Source organism: Dermacentor silvarum, chromosome 1 (genome assembly GCF_013339745.2).
Source record: "Dermacentor silvarum isolate Dsil-2018 chromosome 1, BIME_Dsil_1.4, whole genome shotgun sequence".
In the NCBI taxonomy this organism is placed as follows: Eukaryota; Metazoa; Arthropoda; class Arachnida; order Ixodida; family Ixodidae; genus Dermacentor; species Dermacentor silvarum.
Genome location: NC_051154.1, coordinates 95,041,638 through 95,058,041, shown reverse-complemented (window position 1 = coordinate 95,058,041; position 16,404 = coordinate 95,041,638). Strand labels below are relative to the sequence as shown.

General features: G+C 42.9%; 1 protein-coding gene across 5 annotated transcripts in view; it reads right to left on the bottom strand.

Moving 5' to 3' along the window:
• Positions 1-16,404, bottom strand: part of LOC119432829 (phosphatidylinositol N-acetylglucosaminyltransferase subunit C-like) — a 55,062-nt gene that overhangs the window by 25,963 nt on the left and 12,695 nt on the right. For 4 of the 5 annotated variants that reach the window (XM_049671183.1, XM_049671189.1, XM_049671180.1 and 1 more), the window contains 5 exons: positions 14,383-14,522; positions 11,958-12,123; positions 10,892-10,939; positions 5,218-5,368; positions 2,003-2,169 (listed from right to left, as the gene is read on the bottom strand). In XM_049671183.1, coding sequence (XP_049527140.1) covers positions 2,003-2,169; positions 5,218-5,368; positions 10,892-10,939; positions 11,958-12,123; positions 14,383-14,522 — 672 coding nt within the window. The other variant, XM_049671199.1, reaches the window with a different exon arrangement.

Genomic DNA, 16,404 nt, shown 5'->3' with positions numbered 1-16,404 from the left:
CCTAATCCCCTTTAAAATAGTCTCCTTGGTAAAGCACACACTTCTCCCAGCGCTCCTGCCATTGTTGAAAACACTTCTGGAACACGTGTCTTTTAGAATGGTGATCAGGCGGGCCGTTGCATTCCGCATTATGTCTTTTCTTGACTCAAATCGGGTTCCTTTCAGCGGCATTTTCAGCTTGGGAAATAGCCAAAAGTCACATGGAGCCATGTTAGGGGAGTAGGGAGCCTGACGAACCACATGAGTGTTGTGTTTGGCGAAGAAAGTCTGAAACATACGCGTAAAATGGGCGGGTGCATTATCATGATGGAGCTGCCAAGTTTTTGCTGCCTGCAGATTCAGCCGTTTGCGCCACACAGCATCATGAAGGCGATGAAGGACTTCCTCGTAGTATTCCTTTGTGATGGTTTGGCCTTGTGGCGCGTACTCATGATGCACCACCCCACAGGAGTTCAACAAAATGGTCAACATGACCGTGCCATCGCTGCAGACCTGCTGTGCATTTTTTGGCCTCGGGGATGTCGGATGTTTCCATTTTGACAACTGCATCTTGGTTTCTGGGTCGTACCCATAAACCCTTGACTCATCGGCTGTGATCACGGAGTTCAGAAAGTCGGGGTTACTGTTCGCATTGTCCAGCAGGTCCTGTGCAATTTCCAGATGGAGTTGGTTCTGCTCCATTGTTAGCAGTTTCGGCATGAATTTCACGGACACTCTCCTCATGCCCAAAACCTTGGTCAAAATTGAATGTACTGATCCAATGCTTACTCCTATCTCGTTAACAAGTTCTCGGACTGTGATGCGACGGTCCTCCATGACCAAAGTCCGCACTTGCTCAATGACATTCTCATTTCGGCTTCTTGAAGGTCTGAACGTGGTTCGCTGTCCACTGATTCACTCCTTTACCCGTGAGGTGCTCATGGCATCGTCCCTGAAAGCCTGTTGAATCTCGCAAATGGTTTCCACCTGGGTATCGCCAAGCTTTTGGCAAAATTTGATGCAATATCATTGCTCATGTTGTTCCGTCATTTTACAACTTACTGGAATCCGACAAGCGCTCACTACACGTCGCCAATCATAGGCTGACTACCACTGGTGCAACTGACGCTTTCTGCGGGCGGAAGAAAATTCACGCAGGCGCATGAATGTCCCCTTCATACCTCCGCTGAAGGAAGCCTCCCGCACTTCATAGGCTTACATGGGAAAGAAGGCTCAATACTTTTTGAACACACCTCGTACGCTACGCTTTTCATCTCGGAGGCCACATGCAGCAACGTGCAACTATCATGTTTAGACCGGCAGTGCAAAGATGAAATGTTTTTTCTGCCTTTTTGAGATTGAATACATATATAGCTCAAATGAGCAATAATTGTATTACTGAGAATGTTCTCGCTATCACGAAATCACCCAATAGCTGTTGTGGGTCCCGCTGCTTGCAATGATGCAGCATGACGTTAAGGCAAACAATTTTTCTCTGCTTCTGACATGAGATTGTAAATTTCCTGCTGCATGCAGTGAAATAACATTTGGCCCACATGTTCGCAGGAGCCTCATTAACAGATTGGCAACGTTGTTTTATTTTTTTTTGCTATCTTCAAAAAGTGTTTCAGGGCTGATGACTGATCATGCTGTAACTATTGCCTTCTCTTGAAATGCCAGATCTTTCAGCAAAGCTGCAAGCACTCCCCTGAAAACACATCTTTTTTTTTCTTTAACTTTCCAATTACTGGCAGAGTTACACAGGAATGAGCAGTTCCTTACATTTCTTTTTTTCCCCTAAACCTGTAGCTCTGTTTAAAGAATCTCAGAGTGCTGTACCATCCACTGTGGGCTGCATCACTACGCAGCATTTTTTCGTTCATGTGGGTATGACAAATGTGTTAACAACAATGATGGCTTTTTGTACACTAAATTGAGCTATAGTTATTTTAGGTTCACTTGGCTTCAGATTTTGAGTGCAGCACATGACGTGACCCATTAAGTTAAAAAAGAAGAGCCTTACTGTCTGTACTGGTGGCAGTAAACAAAGTGCCCTGGAAGAACCAGGCCTACAGCCAGCAAGGCTAAAGCCAGCGCTGCAGCCAAGGGAGGACTTAGCTGCCAGCAGCTTGTCAATGCCAGTATTCCATGAATCAGTGTCAGTGCCACCTGTAGCCTAGGCCAGCGATCCTGCAGTTAAATGTGGGAAGGCAAGCAAAATACCTTGAAAAAGCATACAAATTTCATTAGAAGATTTTTTACGTGCTTGCTGCAGGAGCTGTGAATACTACACGAGGAGGAGGAGGAGGAGGAGGAATAAACGTTTATTATAAAACTAGCACTTTATGAATACTGGGCCTAAGCCACCCATGAGGGGACGTAGAGGGCTTGCATCGCCGCCACCTCACGGGCGTGCTGGGTCGCCCAGGTTTGGTCGTTGAGGGCGGAAGCTCCGCAGAGCCTCACGCAACCTCGACGAGAGGGTCGTGGTGTTAATGTGTGTGTACTGTGCTGGGCACTCCCACAGCATATGCGGAAGCGTAGCCGGGTGAGTGCCACAGCACACGAGAAATTTTTTTTCCTTAGGTCAACAATGCAAAATGCAAATATATTGAATTTTAGTTGTTTTATACAGCAGTAATTAATGTCCTGCTGTCTAAATTACTATGAAAAAATAAAGATAAAGTAGTTACCCTTCAGCATTTTATAACACTCTTTCATGGACTGTTGTGCTATGAATTCAAGCTGTCCGTGAATGTTTCCTCGGTAAGCCAGAATTCAACAAACAGAACTAGCTCATTCTTTGCCTCTTACACCATGCAAGCAATTAACTTTCAGAACTGGAATTTTATAATTGGGAATAAATATAAATTGATCTTATTTTTCAAATTTTAACCTACCCATTAAGGTTAATGAAGTTGGATATTCTAAACAGAACAAATGCACCAACCATGGCTGAGGCTGGACAAAACAAAATTTCTAAGACATTCTACACAAAATTCAGGTAGTGGTAGCACGTACAAAGATCCTCTCTGGGGTTTTACGTGCCAAAGCCAGTTCTGATTATGAGCAAGCCGTAGTGGAGGGCTCCGGATTAACTTTGACCACCTGGGGTTCCTTAACGTGCACTACAACGCAAGCACACGGACGTTTTTGCATTTCGCCTCCATCGGAATACGGCCGCCGGGGCTGGGATTCGATCCCGCGACCTCGTGCTCAGCAGCGCAACACCTTAGCTAGCTGAGCCACCTCAAACAGGCAGTTTAACTAACACTTATAGAATGCAATTTTCCTGTGTGCTTCATAAAAGAGGCACATGAACACAGCAAAGACATACATGGAAAAACTTGTGTACGTGTTAAAACTTAAAACATACAAAAAGCAACTATTTAAAAACAATTCAGCTCAGAATTTCACCACTCCAAGGCAAGTCACAGGTCTCATTGCAGTTCAAGGGACCACTGAAAAAACAAATACAGTAAAAGCTCGATGATACGAATCTCACGGGGTCACGAAAAATATTCGTATTAGCCGAAATTCGTATCATCAAAACAATTAAAACTACTGTCGAATCTCGATAATTCGAACTCGAAGGGGCCCGAAAATTTGTTCGAATTAAAAGAACGTATTTTTGAAGTATTCGTGCACCATAGCACGATGCACGAACGGTGCGAGTCGTGAAATATCGCGGCGCGCAAGCGCATAGCAAGCACGGGCCACGAAACTGCCCACACCGGCTAACGGTCGCTTCCCGATAACGACGGAAAACGAAGCTTCAGGGAGCGAGCGGGCGGCGCCGGCACACGGGTGCGCGCGGAGACCGTCGAAGGTGAGGGAGGAGGGCGGCAGGGAAGCGGATTTGGCCGCGTCAACTCCGCCGCTTCGGTGGCTCCCCTCGCCCTCCCTCTCAACTCCCTCGTAGCTCTCTCACCTTCGACTCCGTGCGCACATCTCCGTGCGCGCCCGCCGCCGTGCTGGCGCCAGCTTATTTTAGCCGCCCCCTGAAGTTTCGTTTTCTGCCGTTATCGGGAAGCGAGCGTTTGCGGGCGTGGCAGTTTCGTTGGCCCGACTGTGCCTCCGCCGCTGCTTCCCTGTGCGCTGCTGCCGCTGCCGCAGCGTGCAAGGTCAACATGTGACTAGAAAATAGAGGAAAAGGGTTCACTGCCATTTTATCCGCGTGGCTGAGACGAGACGTCGGCACTAGTGTGTGCTAGAATACGGTTGTCTAGAACACTCTAGTCGGCACGTACACGCTTGTTGCAGAAACGCGATGCAGAAACGCCGACCTTGCAATTTGAGAGAGGGGGAAATTTCCGCCGCGGGTTCTTTTTTTTTTTTTTCCCCGTTCCTTCGCGCGCGGCATTGAAGGATCTCTCCTGAGCTTTTTGCTCTATGGCGGTGTCGGAGCAATGCCGGTCGGAGGCGCCGCCGCGTTATTTGGCGCGCTGCTAAGAGCATTGTCGGTGCGCGGTATGTTCGAAATAAGCGTGTTCGAATTAACGAGATTCGACTGTAGCTAAATTAAAGAGTCAGAGGTGAACTCACTCAGGCACATGTACGTAAAAAGCATTTATTTCTTGAAGCGCCACCGCTTCAAACTGTCCGGTGCCGCGCCTCCGCACCAAAAGAGAAGGAGAGAAAGCGCGTGACTGCGCACTGTTCTCTTTCGCGGCCGTCGGTGGGGCAGCGTTTATTCGTATCAACCGACGCAGGCTGAAAATCGATTCGTAACAACCGTTCTCTAGCACGTTACAAAGTAATGGGGCTCGGCCGGGACCACGGAAAAAGCGTATCATCCGGAAATTCGTATTAGCCGTGATCGTATCATCGAGCTTTTACTGTATAAAAATTTTGTTCCTTTTGATACTCTGAATCCTGTCTGCTTGTCACGGTGTAATAGCAAGTAGAAGAGGCCTCTTACTTGACACTTGATTCCCGATTCACTGCAGTTGCATGGTGGATTTCTTTCTTTCTTTTTTTTTTTTTTTTTTTTGCTGCAGGTGCCTTATTTCCTATTGTTTAATAAAATGATTCGGGGCCTTGCGTTTATAGCTCACCATGCACCACAACACTACCATTTAGCGCAGTTAACAGACAAAACTTGTGTAGTACATACCCCTTCTACCTTGACGCTTCCTCAAGAACAATGGCTGTTTCATCGTGATGCCTGTAAGACATCACCAATGCAAGCAAGCAGACATATCTAAAGGTCTTCGAGAGTGTCTGTACAAGGCTTACCTGCACCCAGGAGGCCAACAAAGGAGCCAGCAGAAAAAGGGCAACTGCCAGGGAAGAGAGGGCAAGCACAGGGCCACTGCCAGTAAGCCGTGAGGCAAGGCACACGGCACCAAAGAGAGCACCATTTAGCGATATAGCAGCCCATGGTCCACTGCACCAAAAAAACAACACTGTGTTCTTTAAGTGCACTAGTGGAGCAACACAATCTCAAAAACAGTGCCACAAGAGAAGACAAACAATAAGAGTCATCACAAATATTAGCATTTTGAATAATGTCTGCATCTGCACCAATGCATCTACTTTTGTGCAACACGTTGTTTACACACAAACATTGCATGCACTGCTTAATGGGTAGAAATGTAGGCTTAAGAACTAGTTTCAGCTAGTTTCAACTAGCATGGCCTAGCCGGTACCAGCTATTCTTGTGCTGTCAAAGCATGTAACTCCTACTTGCTTTATGGCATACAAAAAGGCAATAGTATGCTACTGTGCTGGTGATTATGTCTACAAACAAAAGCTCTTGATTGACATGGTCAAAAGTGCTTAATTCACCTTGCTTTGGCACCTGCCACCTAAGTGAATGTCATTTCGCATCTACCGTCACTGTCACAAGTGGCAGCGATTAATCTCTTAAAGGCTAGTTAACACGTGTAGTCAAAGCTCAGTTAATCATCCTTAATTCAAAACTTACTATGCAGCAGGACCTTTTGTGCTTCTGTCTCACTTCTGTGGATAACTACCATATAATGCCACATATAAGTTAACCTTCCGCCTTTTTTGTACACAAAATTTGCAGTGCTTGTAGGTGCAGCCATCTTTAGTCGAGGACTGTGGGAACTGGTGGAATTGACAGCCGAGATAGCTCTCAGTCTTTTCCTCTCACATGCTTTCTGCCAGTGTTCGCTCATCATAGTGTTGTCATCAGCTGCCCCATCATCAAACCGGCAGTCCCTACATGGGCCTCGCCGACAGCTTGTGATATAGTACACTTGCTCTAAATGAGCAAGAGCAAAAAAATTCTGAACTATAAAAAAATGAGTGTCTTGTGTTGGGACGTTGACCTGTTATGAAGTCGAACTATACGTGGAGTCTGTCCATGGCATGCATGGTGGCATGCATGTAGAACCCATGTTATGGCAGATGGAAGGGAGAGGTGTTAGTACTGCACAGCTTCTGCAACATAGAGACAGCATGTTGGTATTTCATGACAGTGATGGATGGCATGTTTATCAATACAGAGACCTACTGCCGTTGGCTGTGCACAAAAGGGTTTGTTGCTTGCATTTGTCATGAGCCAAGAAAGAAGCAGGGAGAAGAAGAAAAAGAAGATTTGAAGAGGACAATACAGGACGAGGAGGCTGCAGAAGAGATAAATAAAAAAAAAGAGAAAATAAGGAAGTGTCCGAATAAAAAGAATGGAATATATGATAGAAGAAGTGCAAAAATGCACACAGAGCTACGTGGCCAAGGCAGAGAAGGGACACATAGCAGAAGAGAGGAGTTCAGCGACGCTCTGGGACGACGGGGGAAGAAGGAGCTGGAGGCTGGACAGCATAGGTGGATCGCGTAAATGGTGGCAACCGAGTGGAAGCTGTTCTTCAGCTGCCGCGGCCATGGCCAGCAAGCTGAGTGGGCACCCCACCGGAGGCCGCAGCTACGATCAGCAGGGTAGCAGAGTCGACCAGGCGATCCAGGCGCTTCGGGCACCCCACTGCCCTGACCGTCTGACCAGGTCAACCATGAACCGAACGTCGGACACAGCGATTTCGGATCCTTGATTCGTGCCGTGATTCGGGCCTATCAATGTGTCGTCGGAAGCAGCGACGACTAGGCGACGCGGCCACGTCGGTGGACTTGATGTAAATATTTTGATCATTATAATACATCGTGTGTAAGGACTTCAGAGAATATCTTCAATTAACTCGCTCTGTGGATAGTTTGCCGTGTGTTAGGGTTTTTCTATTGGGTTTGTAACGCGTGCATTGTTGATATATATGTTTTTCTTTTATACTCATGTCCCATAAAGGCTTATCATGGTTCAAAAGTTCCTTGCATCTTGATTAACATCTTAAGACCTTGACAGCATTGCAAGCATCATTCTGACAGCCTGTTTCTCTTTTGTATTTTGCCCGGAAAAGTAATACCATGAGTCACAGCTGCCGTGATTGGAAAGCTAGAGAGGCTGAGCCCTATAAAGGCCTTCATTTTCTTACACATGATGATGACAAAACATCACCAGGCACCTGACAGAATTCTATTCCACAAGTTCACCATCAGCTGTTTACTTCCTACTTGTTTTTGTATTTCAGTTGGAAATGCAAATTTTCAGGTTTTCTCTCGCTGCTGCTCACTCTGGCACAGCAAAGTACACATAAGGTCTGATAAGCTCACATCATTTTTTGGCTGAGGGCAGCCAAGGTAAAATATCATGTGGATTTTTCAGTTTGTCCCTTGATCTGCAGTTTCTCACTCCTTAATTTCGGGATGCTTTGCTATTTTTACCTAGTATATGTGCTTTCCTAACAACTTTTTGAGTTGCAAGCTACTATGGTACAGCATTATTGTGCTGCTTCAATCTATCTGCACTTTATTCAGCACTGAGTTTATCAAAATTGCTTGATCTAAAAATTGGCATAGCAGCAATTTCGCAATGGATTAACAGTTTGATGTGCGCGAATTCTTACCACTCACTTTATCTGGGAAAATACTGCTTTTCACAATATTTAATACATTACTAAAGTCTTGGCAGCACATGATTTTTAACTAAGCTGTTTGTTGCCAATATAATGATTTGCTCTACTAAACTATGTTTACTCTTTTTTGAACTCTATCACATATACGCTGTTTGGATCTGGTATCTGAAAATAAAAGATACACAGAAAATCTGTGTCAACTTGCAGGAACCATTGGAATGGTAAGACCTTTCTATCTTAAATGATGCATTGGCATTCAGTGAAATCTCAGCTGCATAAACTACTAAAATACAAGAAGCAAATGACAGTGCACTTGCGATATGCCTGTCACAGGGAAACTTTCAAGCTTGTCCATGCAGATCAGGTGCTGTTACACATTATTTTTAAGTGCACTTTGATTATACACACTGCGCTCACGTTTGCTACTTTAATTTTTTTATGAGGTGAATTCATATCAGCTTCTATGAGGATGAACATTTCCCATGTTAGGGCAGTGTCAGTTATTCAACATTTCCTAAAGAGTTGTGCTCCTGCTGTACCGATGCAGCAGCATTTATTTAAAAATTTTCTTGTGCCCCACCAAGAAGTGCCAATGACTTACATGGTGACAGTTAAGCTCTTGGAGAACATATCTTTCTCAGTGTTGGCGAGATGTTATTGGCAGGGGTATAAGTCATGTGGTGAACATGTCCGACAGTAGCTCAGCTTGCAATGTTACACTGACAGGAACACAATGTGCACTATGCGAACTTGCGGTGCCCTGAAAGCATGCTACAGAGGAACAAAATTGCCACAGTGGAGGTTAGCACAAGGAAGAGCATATATCTTGGCAATCTTAGTCTCAACATTGAGTATGTGTCAGCAGCAGCACAACAGCAGCATAATGCATATCCCTTCTCCAGCAAACAATTCGTACACCTGCCCTTCTAGCAACCATACCTGTGCAGAATTGGCATTGCATTCGGATGTTGAAGTTAAAACTTCAGCATCTGCCTTGGGCCAAAGTTGGCTCTTGAGTTGGTTTGTAGTCAATTTTCTAGCTAAAGATGCAGGGGCACCACCTAGTTAATGCAATCAGTTTCTCACAAGGCCTGCAATGTTTTGAAAATGTATCAAATGCACCTAACAACGAAAATGCCTCACTCAACATGCTCAGCTTTACTTAAACAGAAGACCGCATTTTTCTCTGAAGTATTAAGCAATGTCGCAGTGGAAGGATCCTTTGACGCCTTGGAAAACTTTGATCGGCATGTAAGGTGGTGAAACACAATACTTGGGCAATGTGGGCAAGGACACCAATTGACATGGCTAAAGTGGTGTTCAGGAAATGATCCATTTCGACAAGCCAGAGCCGGCCACTGTGAGAAACAACAAAGCTGATGAGCTCAAGTATTTTGCAGCAGGTAGTAACAGTGGCTCTGACTTTGACATGGGAAATAAATTAGTCATAACATGTGTTTTCAAAATTAGCCCTTTATTTCTAGGGGTTCACTTTCTTCACTTCTAGGGGTTCACTTTCTAGGGGGAATGGGGGGCAGCGTCTTATATGCATAGTTGGCTTATACACAACAGTATACAGTATGCATGTTTCAGCTCAATTTACTAAAGCAATTTGCTCTGCAAAGCTTTCACAACACATTGAATACACACATAAACAAGCACAAGCTTTACAAGAAAAAAACTGTAATGTGAAAACTTATACAGGTCTCGTCACTTGCAGCAAGCAAGATGTATGAATGTGCTACATACATCGAAAGAATGTAAACTACATGAAAAATCATTTTTACATGCACAAATCACTCTTGATTTAAAAAATACTAGGGTTTAGCTCATTTGCATAGAGATAATATACAGTGTAGACCGCTTATAACGTAAGTCGCCGGAGTCGCAAATATCTGCACTATAAGCGGTACCGCACTATAACCAAAACGATTTTCAAGCCCTGCACGTATGCAAAACATAGACCAAGCATGTAGACACGCTTTGTACTATCGCGCGCACATCGTGATTACATTTTCGCCAGTGAGCTGGCGAAAACATAATCACGATGTGCTGGTGCTCTTCAAGTTCGACAGCTTTGCACCGAGTCAAAACAAAACAACTGTTTGCCGCAACTGCTGCGGAAACAACCGTGACCATTATCAACACGATTATGAACGGCGACTTTGCTGTGCTGAAGGCATGTGCCCGACGCACGCACCAAGTCTGGACGAATGAACTACCATTCGCTGCAACAATTGCAGTCGAAACCGCGGTCGCTATCAATGCGATCATCGATGGCGACTACGCAGTTTTTTAGGCAAGCAGCCGACGCGCGTACCAAGCAAAAACGTAACTACTGTTCGCCGCAACCGCTGCGGAGAAAACCACGGCCGCTATCGATGCGATCATGTGACGACTAAGCAGTTACGAAAGCCCGCGGCCAACGTGGTGTTATGCGCAGCGGTAAACACAAGAATACAGGCTTTAAAGACACAAATAGGCTCAAAGTGTTCCGGCGTTGCTGTCATTCACGTATGATTTCAATTGATGGCTGTGGCGATGCGGACTCCACTGCTTCGTTTCGATTGGACGCTAGCGCCATTCTTGCTCTTTTGCGTCGCACATTTGCGGCGCTCCCCGCTCACCGAGCTCCAAAAGTAGTCCGAATTAACCGATGTGCGGCCAAATAAGTCCGAATTAACGAGAGCTTGATTCCATTGAATAATGCATACGCCGGCAGGGAGCACGTACCTTGTTCAGAAGCGTGCTCGCTGCCGCCCTTGTCGGCGAAATTTTCCCGCGGAAGCCGCATTATAACCGGTATTTCGTCTCATGTGGCTGCACTGTAAGTGGTATGCGTATACATGGAGTTCTATGGGAGGGTAAATGGGAGTCGGAAAAGGCTGCGTTGTAGCCAGTTCTACACTATAAACGGTTACGTTATAAGTGGTCTATAGAGTAGTGTGTGTATTTTCATCATATAATACAAATGAACTCACTCATCAGAAGCTGGTTCTTGAGCTTCTGCTGTGCAAACTCCTTGCGTCCTGCAAGAAATGGGCATCTGCATTTACTATAGCAGCTTGCAAATGCACAAGGGCTAATACTCTACAATAAGCTCTTGAAGCAAACTTACAATGAAAACAGTCAATTTCTCAAATCGTATGCTTTAACAATTGTTGGCATGTAACTGGCACAGCTGACATACATGCTTGCACAAATACTCTTGTACTTTCCAGTTGCAGCCCGTTCAACATTTCTATTCGAATAATATGACTCCATCAAAAACTTAAGCTTTGCAATGCTAGCTAACATCAGAAATTGAGGCACCTTCTAGCATTTGCAATAAAACTAAGTCAGCAGGCAACCAATATGGTTTTCATATGCTGAAACAACTAAATTGTGAAGTGCATGACAAAGAAAATAAAAAAAGAGGCTAAACAAAACAACACAACTACAATTAATGTAATAACAATTAATATAAATGACTTTCTATTCCAGAAAGTGGATGGGAAAACAATGCCACGGTAGCTCAATGGTAAGAGCATGCCACGCGGAATGCGAAGACGTGGGATTGTTCCCCACCTGCGGCCAGTTGTTTTTTTCATCCATTTTCATTTCCATTAATTTATCATTTCTTTAACTCAATTAGTAAGTACAAGTAATTTCCCCTATGTTGTCCTTGGTGTCAGCGTTTGTTGGCTTCTTATGATATGATTAATAAAAATCGGGCCTCTCGGTTCCCTTTCTTCTCGTTAGTAAATTTGTGTTAGTACATCATTTTCAACACAGAGAATTAAGTTGCTGTACACTTCTTTATTTGCTGTTTCAGGCACATACAAATACTAACAAATAACAATCAATTAAATAAACCATTACATGGGCACAATAAAATTGTGCATATTCACACAACAATCACAAGAGGTGTAACTACACTCAGTTATTTCTGCACCGTTGCAGAAATAACTACGAGATCTGCATAAAATAGATCTGCCTTTACGATGTGTACGCAATACCTGTGCGCACAACATCAATGCAGTGCTAATTACAGCCAATGGGACCCACCTTGAACCAGGAGTATAGTCATGACAGGCCACATGTAGCAGCAGTGCCCCAGCAGCCATAGCATACACAGTGTCAGTGCTTATGGTCTCTGTCAGGGTACCCATAATAGGTGCCAAAGACGATCCAAATGCCACAAATATGGCTGCTCGGCGAAGGTCTTCCACCACTGCATTCATCATCATCATCATCAGCCTATATTTATGTCCACTGCAGGATGAAGGCCTCTCCCTACGATCTCCAATTACCCCAGTCTGGCGCTAGCTGATTCCAACTTGCGCCAGCACATTTTCTAACTTCATCACCCCACCTAGTTTTCTGCCGTCCTCGACTGCGCTACCCTTCTCTTGGTATCCATTCTGTAACTCTACTGGTCCACCGGTTATCCATCTTGCACATTACATGGCCTGCCCAGCTCCATTTTTTTTTTTTCTTAATGTCAACACAAAATAAATTCAGTTGAATAGGATGACTGCAGGTTTGAAAAGATGCATGTACAAAGGAATACTGCCACTGGGTATTAAACGTCTAAATAATAGAGAGGGCCCACACTTTTTAAATGCTGAACATCTGATTAAACAATGTGCCAAGACAGAACTATTACATTTCACTGCGTTAATTTGCATCTATATGCAACAAACTGAGAAAATCTACAGAGGGTCACAGCTAAGCTGCACCAAGTTTATGAAAAGAAAAAGAAGGAAAAATAAAGAATAGAGCTTCCATATAGATGGATCTACGTTGCAGTGCCAGTAGCCATGCCAACACCTCCTAGACAAGTTTGTATAGGAGGTGTTGGTCATGCCAAGAAGCTGTCAGTATTTAGAGTTTTTCTGTTAACTTTCTGAATATCCATTTGAGGACCAACACTTCAATTCCCATTTAGATAATATTTCAATCAAGCTTTAGGTTGCCTGCGAGAACATAATGTAAGTTGTCTCTTCAATTCTTTTTTCAATTCTTTTCTAGCTCACTTAAAAGAAAGCTTATAAAAGGGGAAAAATCCCACATGACAGCCAAAGGCAATGTAAAGCCTTCATAATAAATGCACAAGAAAATAAATTTTGAATGTTAATCATTAATAATGACTAATCAGAATACAAGATATACTATTATATTTTCTAACCATAACTGCTACCAGTCCACAGTTGGTTGCACCTGCATAGAGTGCTTTGGTTGGTTTATGTACTGGTACACTGTGTGAGAATGATAAGTCTAGGAACAGAAAAAAAAAGAAAGAAAGAAATAAGCAATGCACTATGCACGCCTATAGCACAGAAAGTTAATACACAGAAATGTCTTTGCATGAACTGGGGGCACAACCTGATTGAATGAGAGCCCAAGGATAACTGATATAACTAGGGGTGTGCAAACAGTATTTGAAACTTTCTAATTATGAGTCGAATATTGTCTTATTAGATTCAGTCCTCCAATCGAATAGTCACTACACGGAAATCAGAATATATTTCAAATACCTTTTGAATACTTTACGTCATCAATTTTACACAATCAAGCATGAAATTAAAGCAAAAATACAATAATTTTCATCCCATTCACAGCAGACATAAAGCACTAGAGCATGCTGCGTCACTCAGACTGCCAGACTTTTCCAGCTAAACAGGATCACCCGCAATAAATTTTGCTTAGTCACGGCATTCGGCAGTTGGTATTGTTTGGTACTATTTATAAATGCAGCACCTGTGTCCTTTCTTTGTACTAAATCAAAATGCCTTTCATCGCAGCATACTTTATGCAATATAGCTGCACCATCTCCCGCGATGATTCTAAGTAGAGAAAAATAGTTTTTTTTTCACTCGGCCATCACCACAGACGACACACTCATCTGGTTCGGTCGCGAAGATATGTGCAGTCAATAATTGGCCCACAATGTTACCTTTAAAAGCTTTATATGATAATGCATGACCTCATATGCTCCGAAGAGCCCAGAGTTTGCGAACAATCTGCTTATTTGTTTCTAATGCTGCTTTGTGCTTTTAATAAAATGTGCTTTATAATGAGCAATGTAATGACAAACTTTCCATTGTTGTGAACACCAGTATGTGAAAATTGCTGGTGAGAAGGCTGTACATTATTCGCAAACTATTAGAAAAATATTCAAAATGTGATTTGATTCACTTTGGTACTATTTCATTCATACTCAATTTTCTACTGGTATGATTCGATTCATATTTGATTTGGTCTCAAAAACTTGTATTCGCACACCACTAGATATAACGCAAATAGCATTACAACTGTAACACTCTTTTTTGTACTTCTGTGTGGTCAGACTTTTAAATGAAAACTCTTCTGATCTGACAACAAACACCACAAAGACATGCTTGGAGGTTTTTCAAAGGCCAATCTGTTCAAATACAAAATGCACATTGCAAAGAAAAAAAACTTACAGGACAGCATAAGCCTTTCTTACCTTCACCAGTTTTCCTTTCCTGCACAAATGCATACAGCAAGTATGTTGGCCAGCCAAGCAAGGCCAACCCAACAAAAAGTTCTGACGGATGCAGCAGGCCTCCCTGCAGGTGGCCAAACAGCACAGCAAACAGGACTGTGCTGCATTAAAATAACCCTCCTTGAGAACCACACACTGCAGTAAGAAATACTCTTTAAATAGTGCCAGCAATATTTTTTGAACATAGTAAATAAGCCTGCCTGGTTGCTAGACAGCACTGTCATGATGACTTGAGCCAAATGTTAATCCTACATTGCAACAGGGAGCCTACAGTTACACTGGAAAAAAAAAAAAAACAATTTCCAGCAATTTTTTTAAATCCTCGCTGCCTCAGTATGATCAAATTAAATATGATGGCTATAGGGACTGTGCAGCTGCAGGCTGATGCGAGATGGTGCAGTCAACAGAGCTACAAATGGTGGGAATTTCATTCCTGGCATATGAAGCCGAAAAAAAGTGCCAGGCACATATGATCATCGACTTCTGCAATGATTTTAGACAGTTAATTCCCTAAATAGCTTTTTGCACTTTAAACATTAAAAATGCTGCTATCCACATGACTGACCATGTGTTTACTCGAGGAAGGCATGTGAAAGAGGCATTAAATTTATTTAGGGTTCAGCATTTGCAGTTTAAACAGAAAACAAATTTTAATTTATGCCAAGTTATTTATTTATGCCGATAAACTTAACTTATTCTGAAAAAAAGGTAAGTGAAATAAGTTTACCAGAGAACTAAGACAGCAATTGGAACACAGCTGTGAGTGTGCACATACACTCCAACGGAAGGAGCCTAGCTAGGTCAGGGTCACGCTTCAGCCCTGTTGCCTAAGTAATCATTACTTTTTGAAGACAAGAGTTTTTTTAGCTCACTTCACACAGTTGAGGTGTATCTGGAATTTGGATTTCTTGTAACCACTTCCAGGGAAAAAATAACACTTTCACGCCTCTAGAGTGCTGTAGCGAGTCGCAAATGGTATAAAAATGTAGGTCTCAACGAGACAAGAAGCGAGAATAAGTTGCAGAGAAGGTAAAATTAACGATATGGGCATAATTTGAGCCAATGTAGTTGAAAATTAACCACATTGCACTAAATGCGTGTAATGGGTGCAACACCATAGATAAAGGCATTCTGAGGCAAAGCCGCCGCACGGCACACTTTTGGGAAATGGAGCTAATTTCCTTGGACTAAGCATGGCTCGCACGAGGCAATGGTATCTGGAAGACTGCTTTGCCAGTACCCATAAGAAGCGAGAATTAGTGGTAGAGTAGGTAAAATTAACGGTATCAGTGTAGCTGGTGCCAAATTAGTAAAAAATTAGACACATTTCATCATAGACTGCATTATTTTCAGAATCAGCCCACCTGTCCTCTTGGTCAAATAAAGAAAGGGTCAACCAAGGTTCAACATAATTGCACATAAAATACAATACCGTATGAATAAGATACCAGATGAGTGAATATTGAGCATGAAAAAGACACAGAATAGAGAGATATGATCAACATTAATCATAGTGTTATTTAAACCACCATGTACATCGACATTGTCTTCTTTAGTGTCAACACTTGGTTGACCTTTTATTTTTTGTTTGTGTACAAGCATCCACTCACATCTGGCCAAGACCACTGCAGTTTGCATTAGGTTCCATAGCAAACACACTGTGCATGAGAAGTTATAGTCAGAAATTGTGTAGTTAAAGGTGGAGCTGGGTCATAGACAAAAACAAAATTTTTTATCATTATAAGGTTGGTCTTATTGGATTTCTTGTATCATGCAAAGCCATTGAAACTGCTTAGTGAAATCCGAGAAACAAGTTTTCTGCAATATTTTTCAATAACGTTTAGTAAAGGGAACTTGCATAAAATATGATTTAAATGAGAGAAATAAAAATGGACCATACATTTGAAAAAAGCATGAAAAATTACATACGAGGTCTGTTAGAAAAGTATCCGACCTTATTATTTTTTTTTTGCGAACACCTGA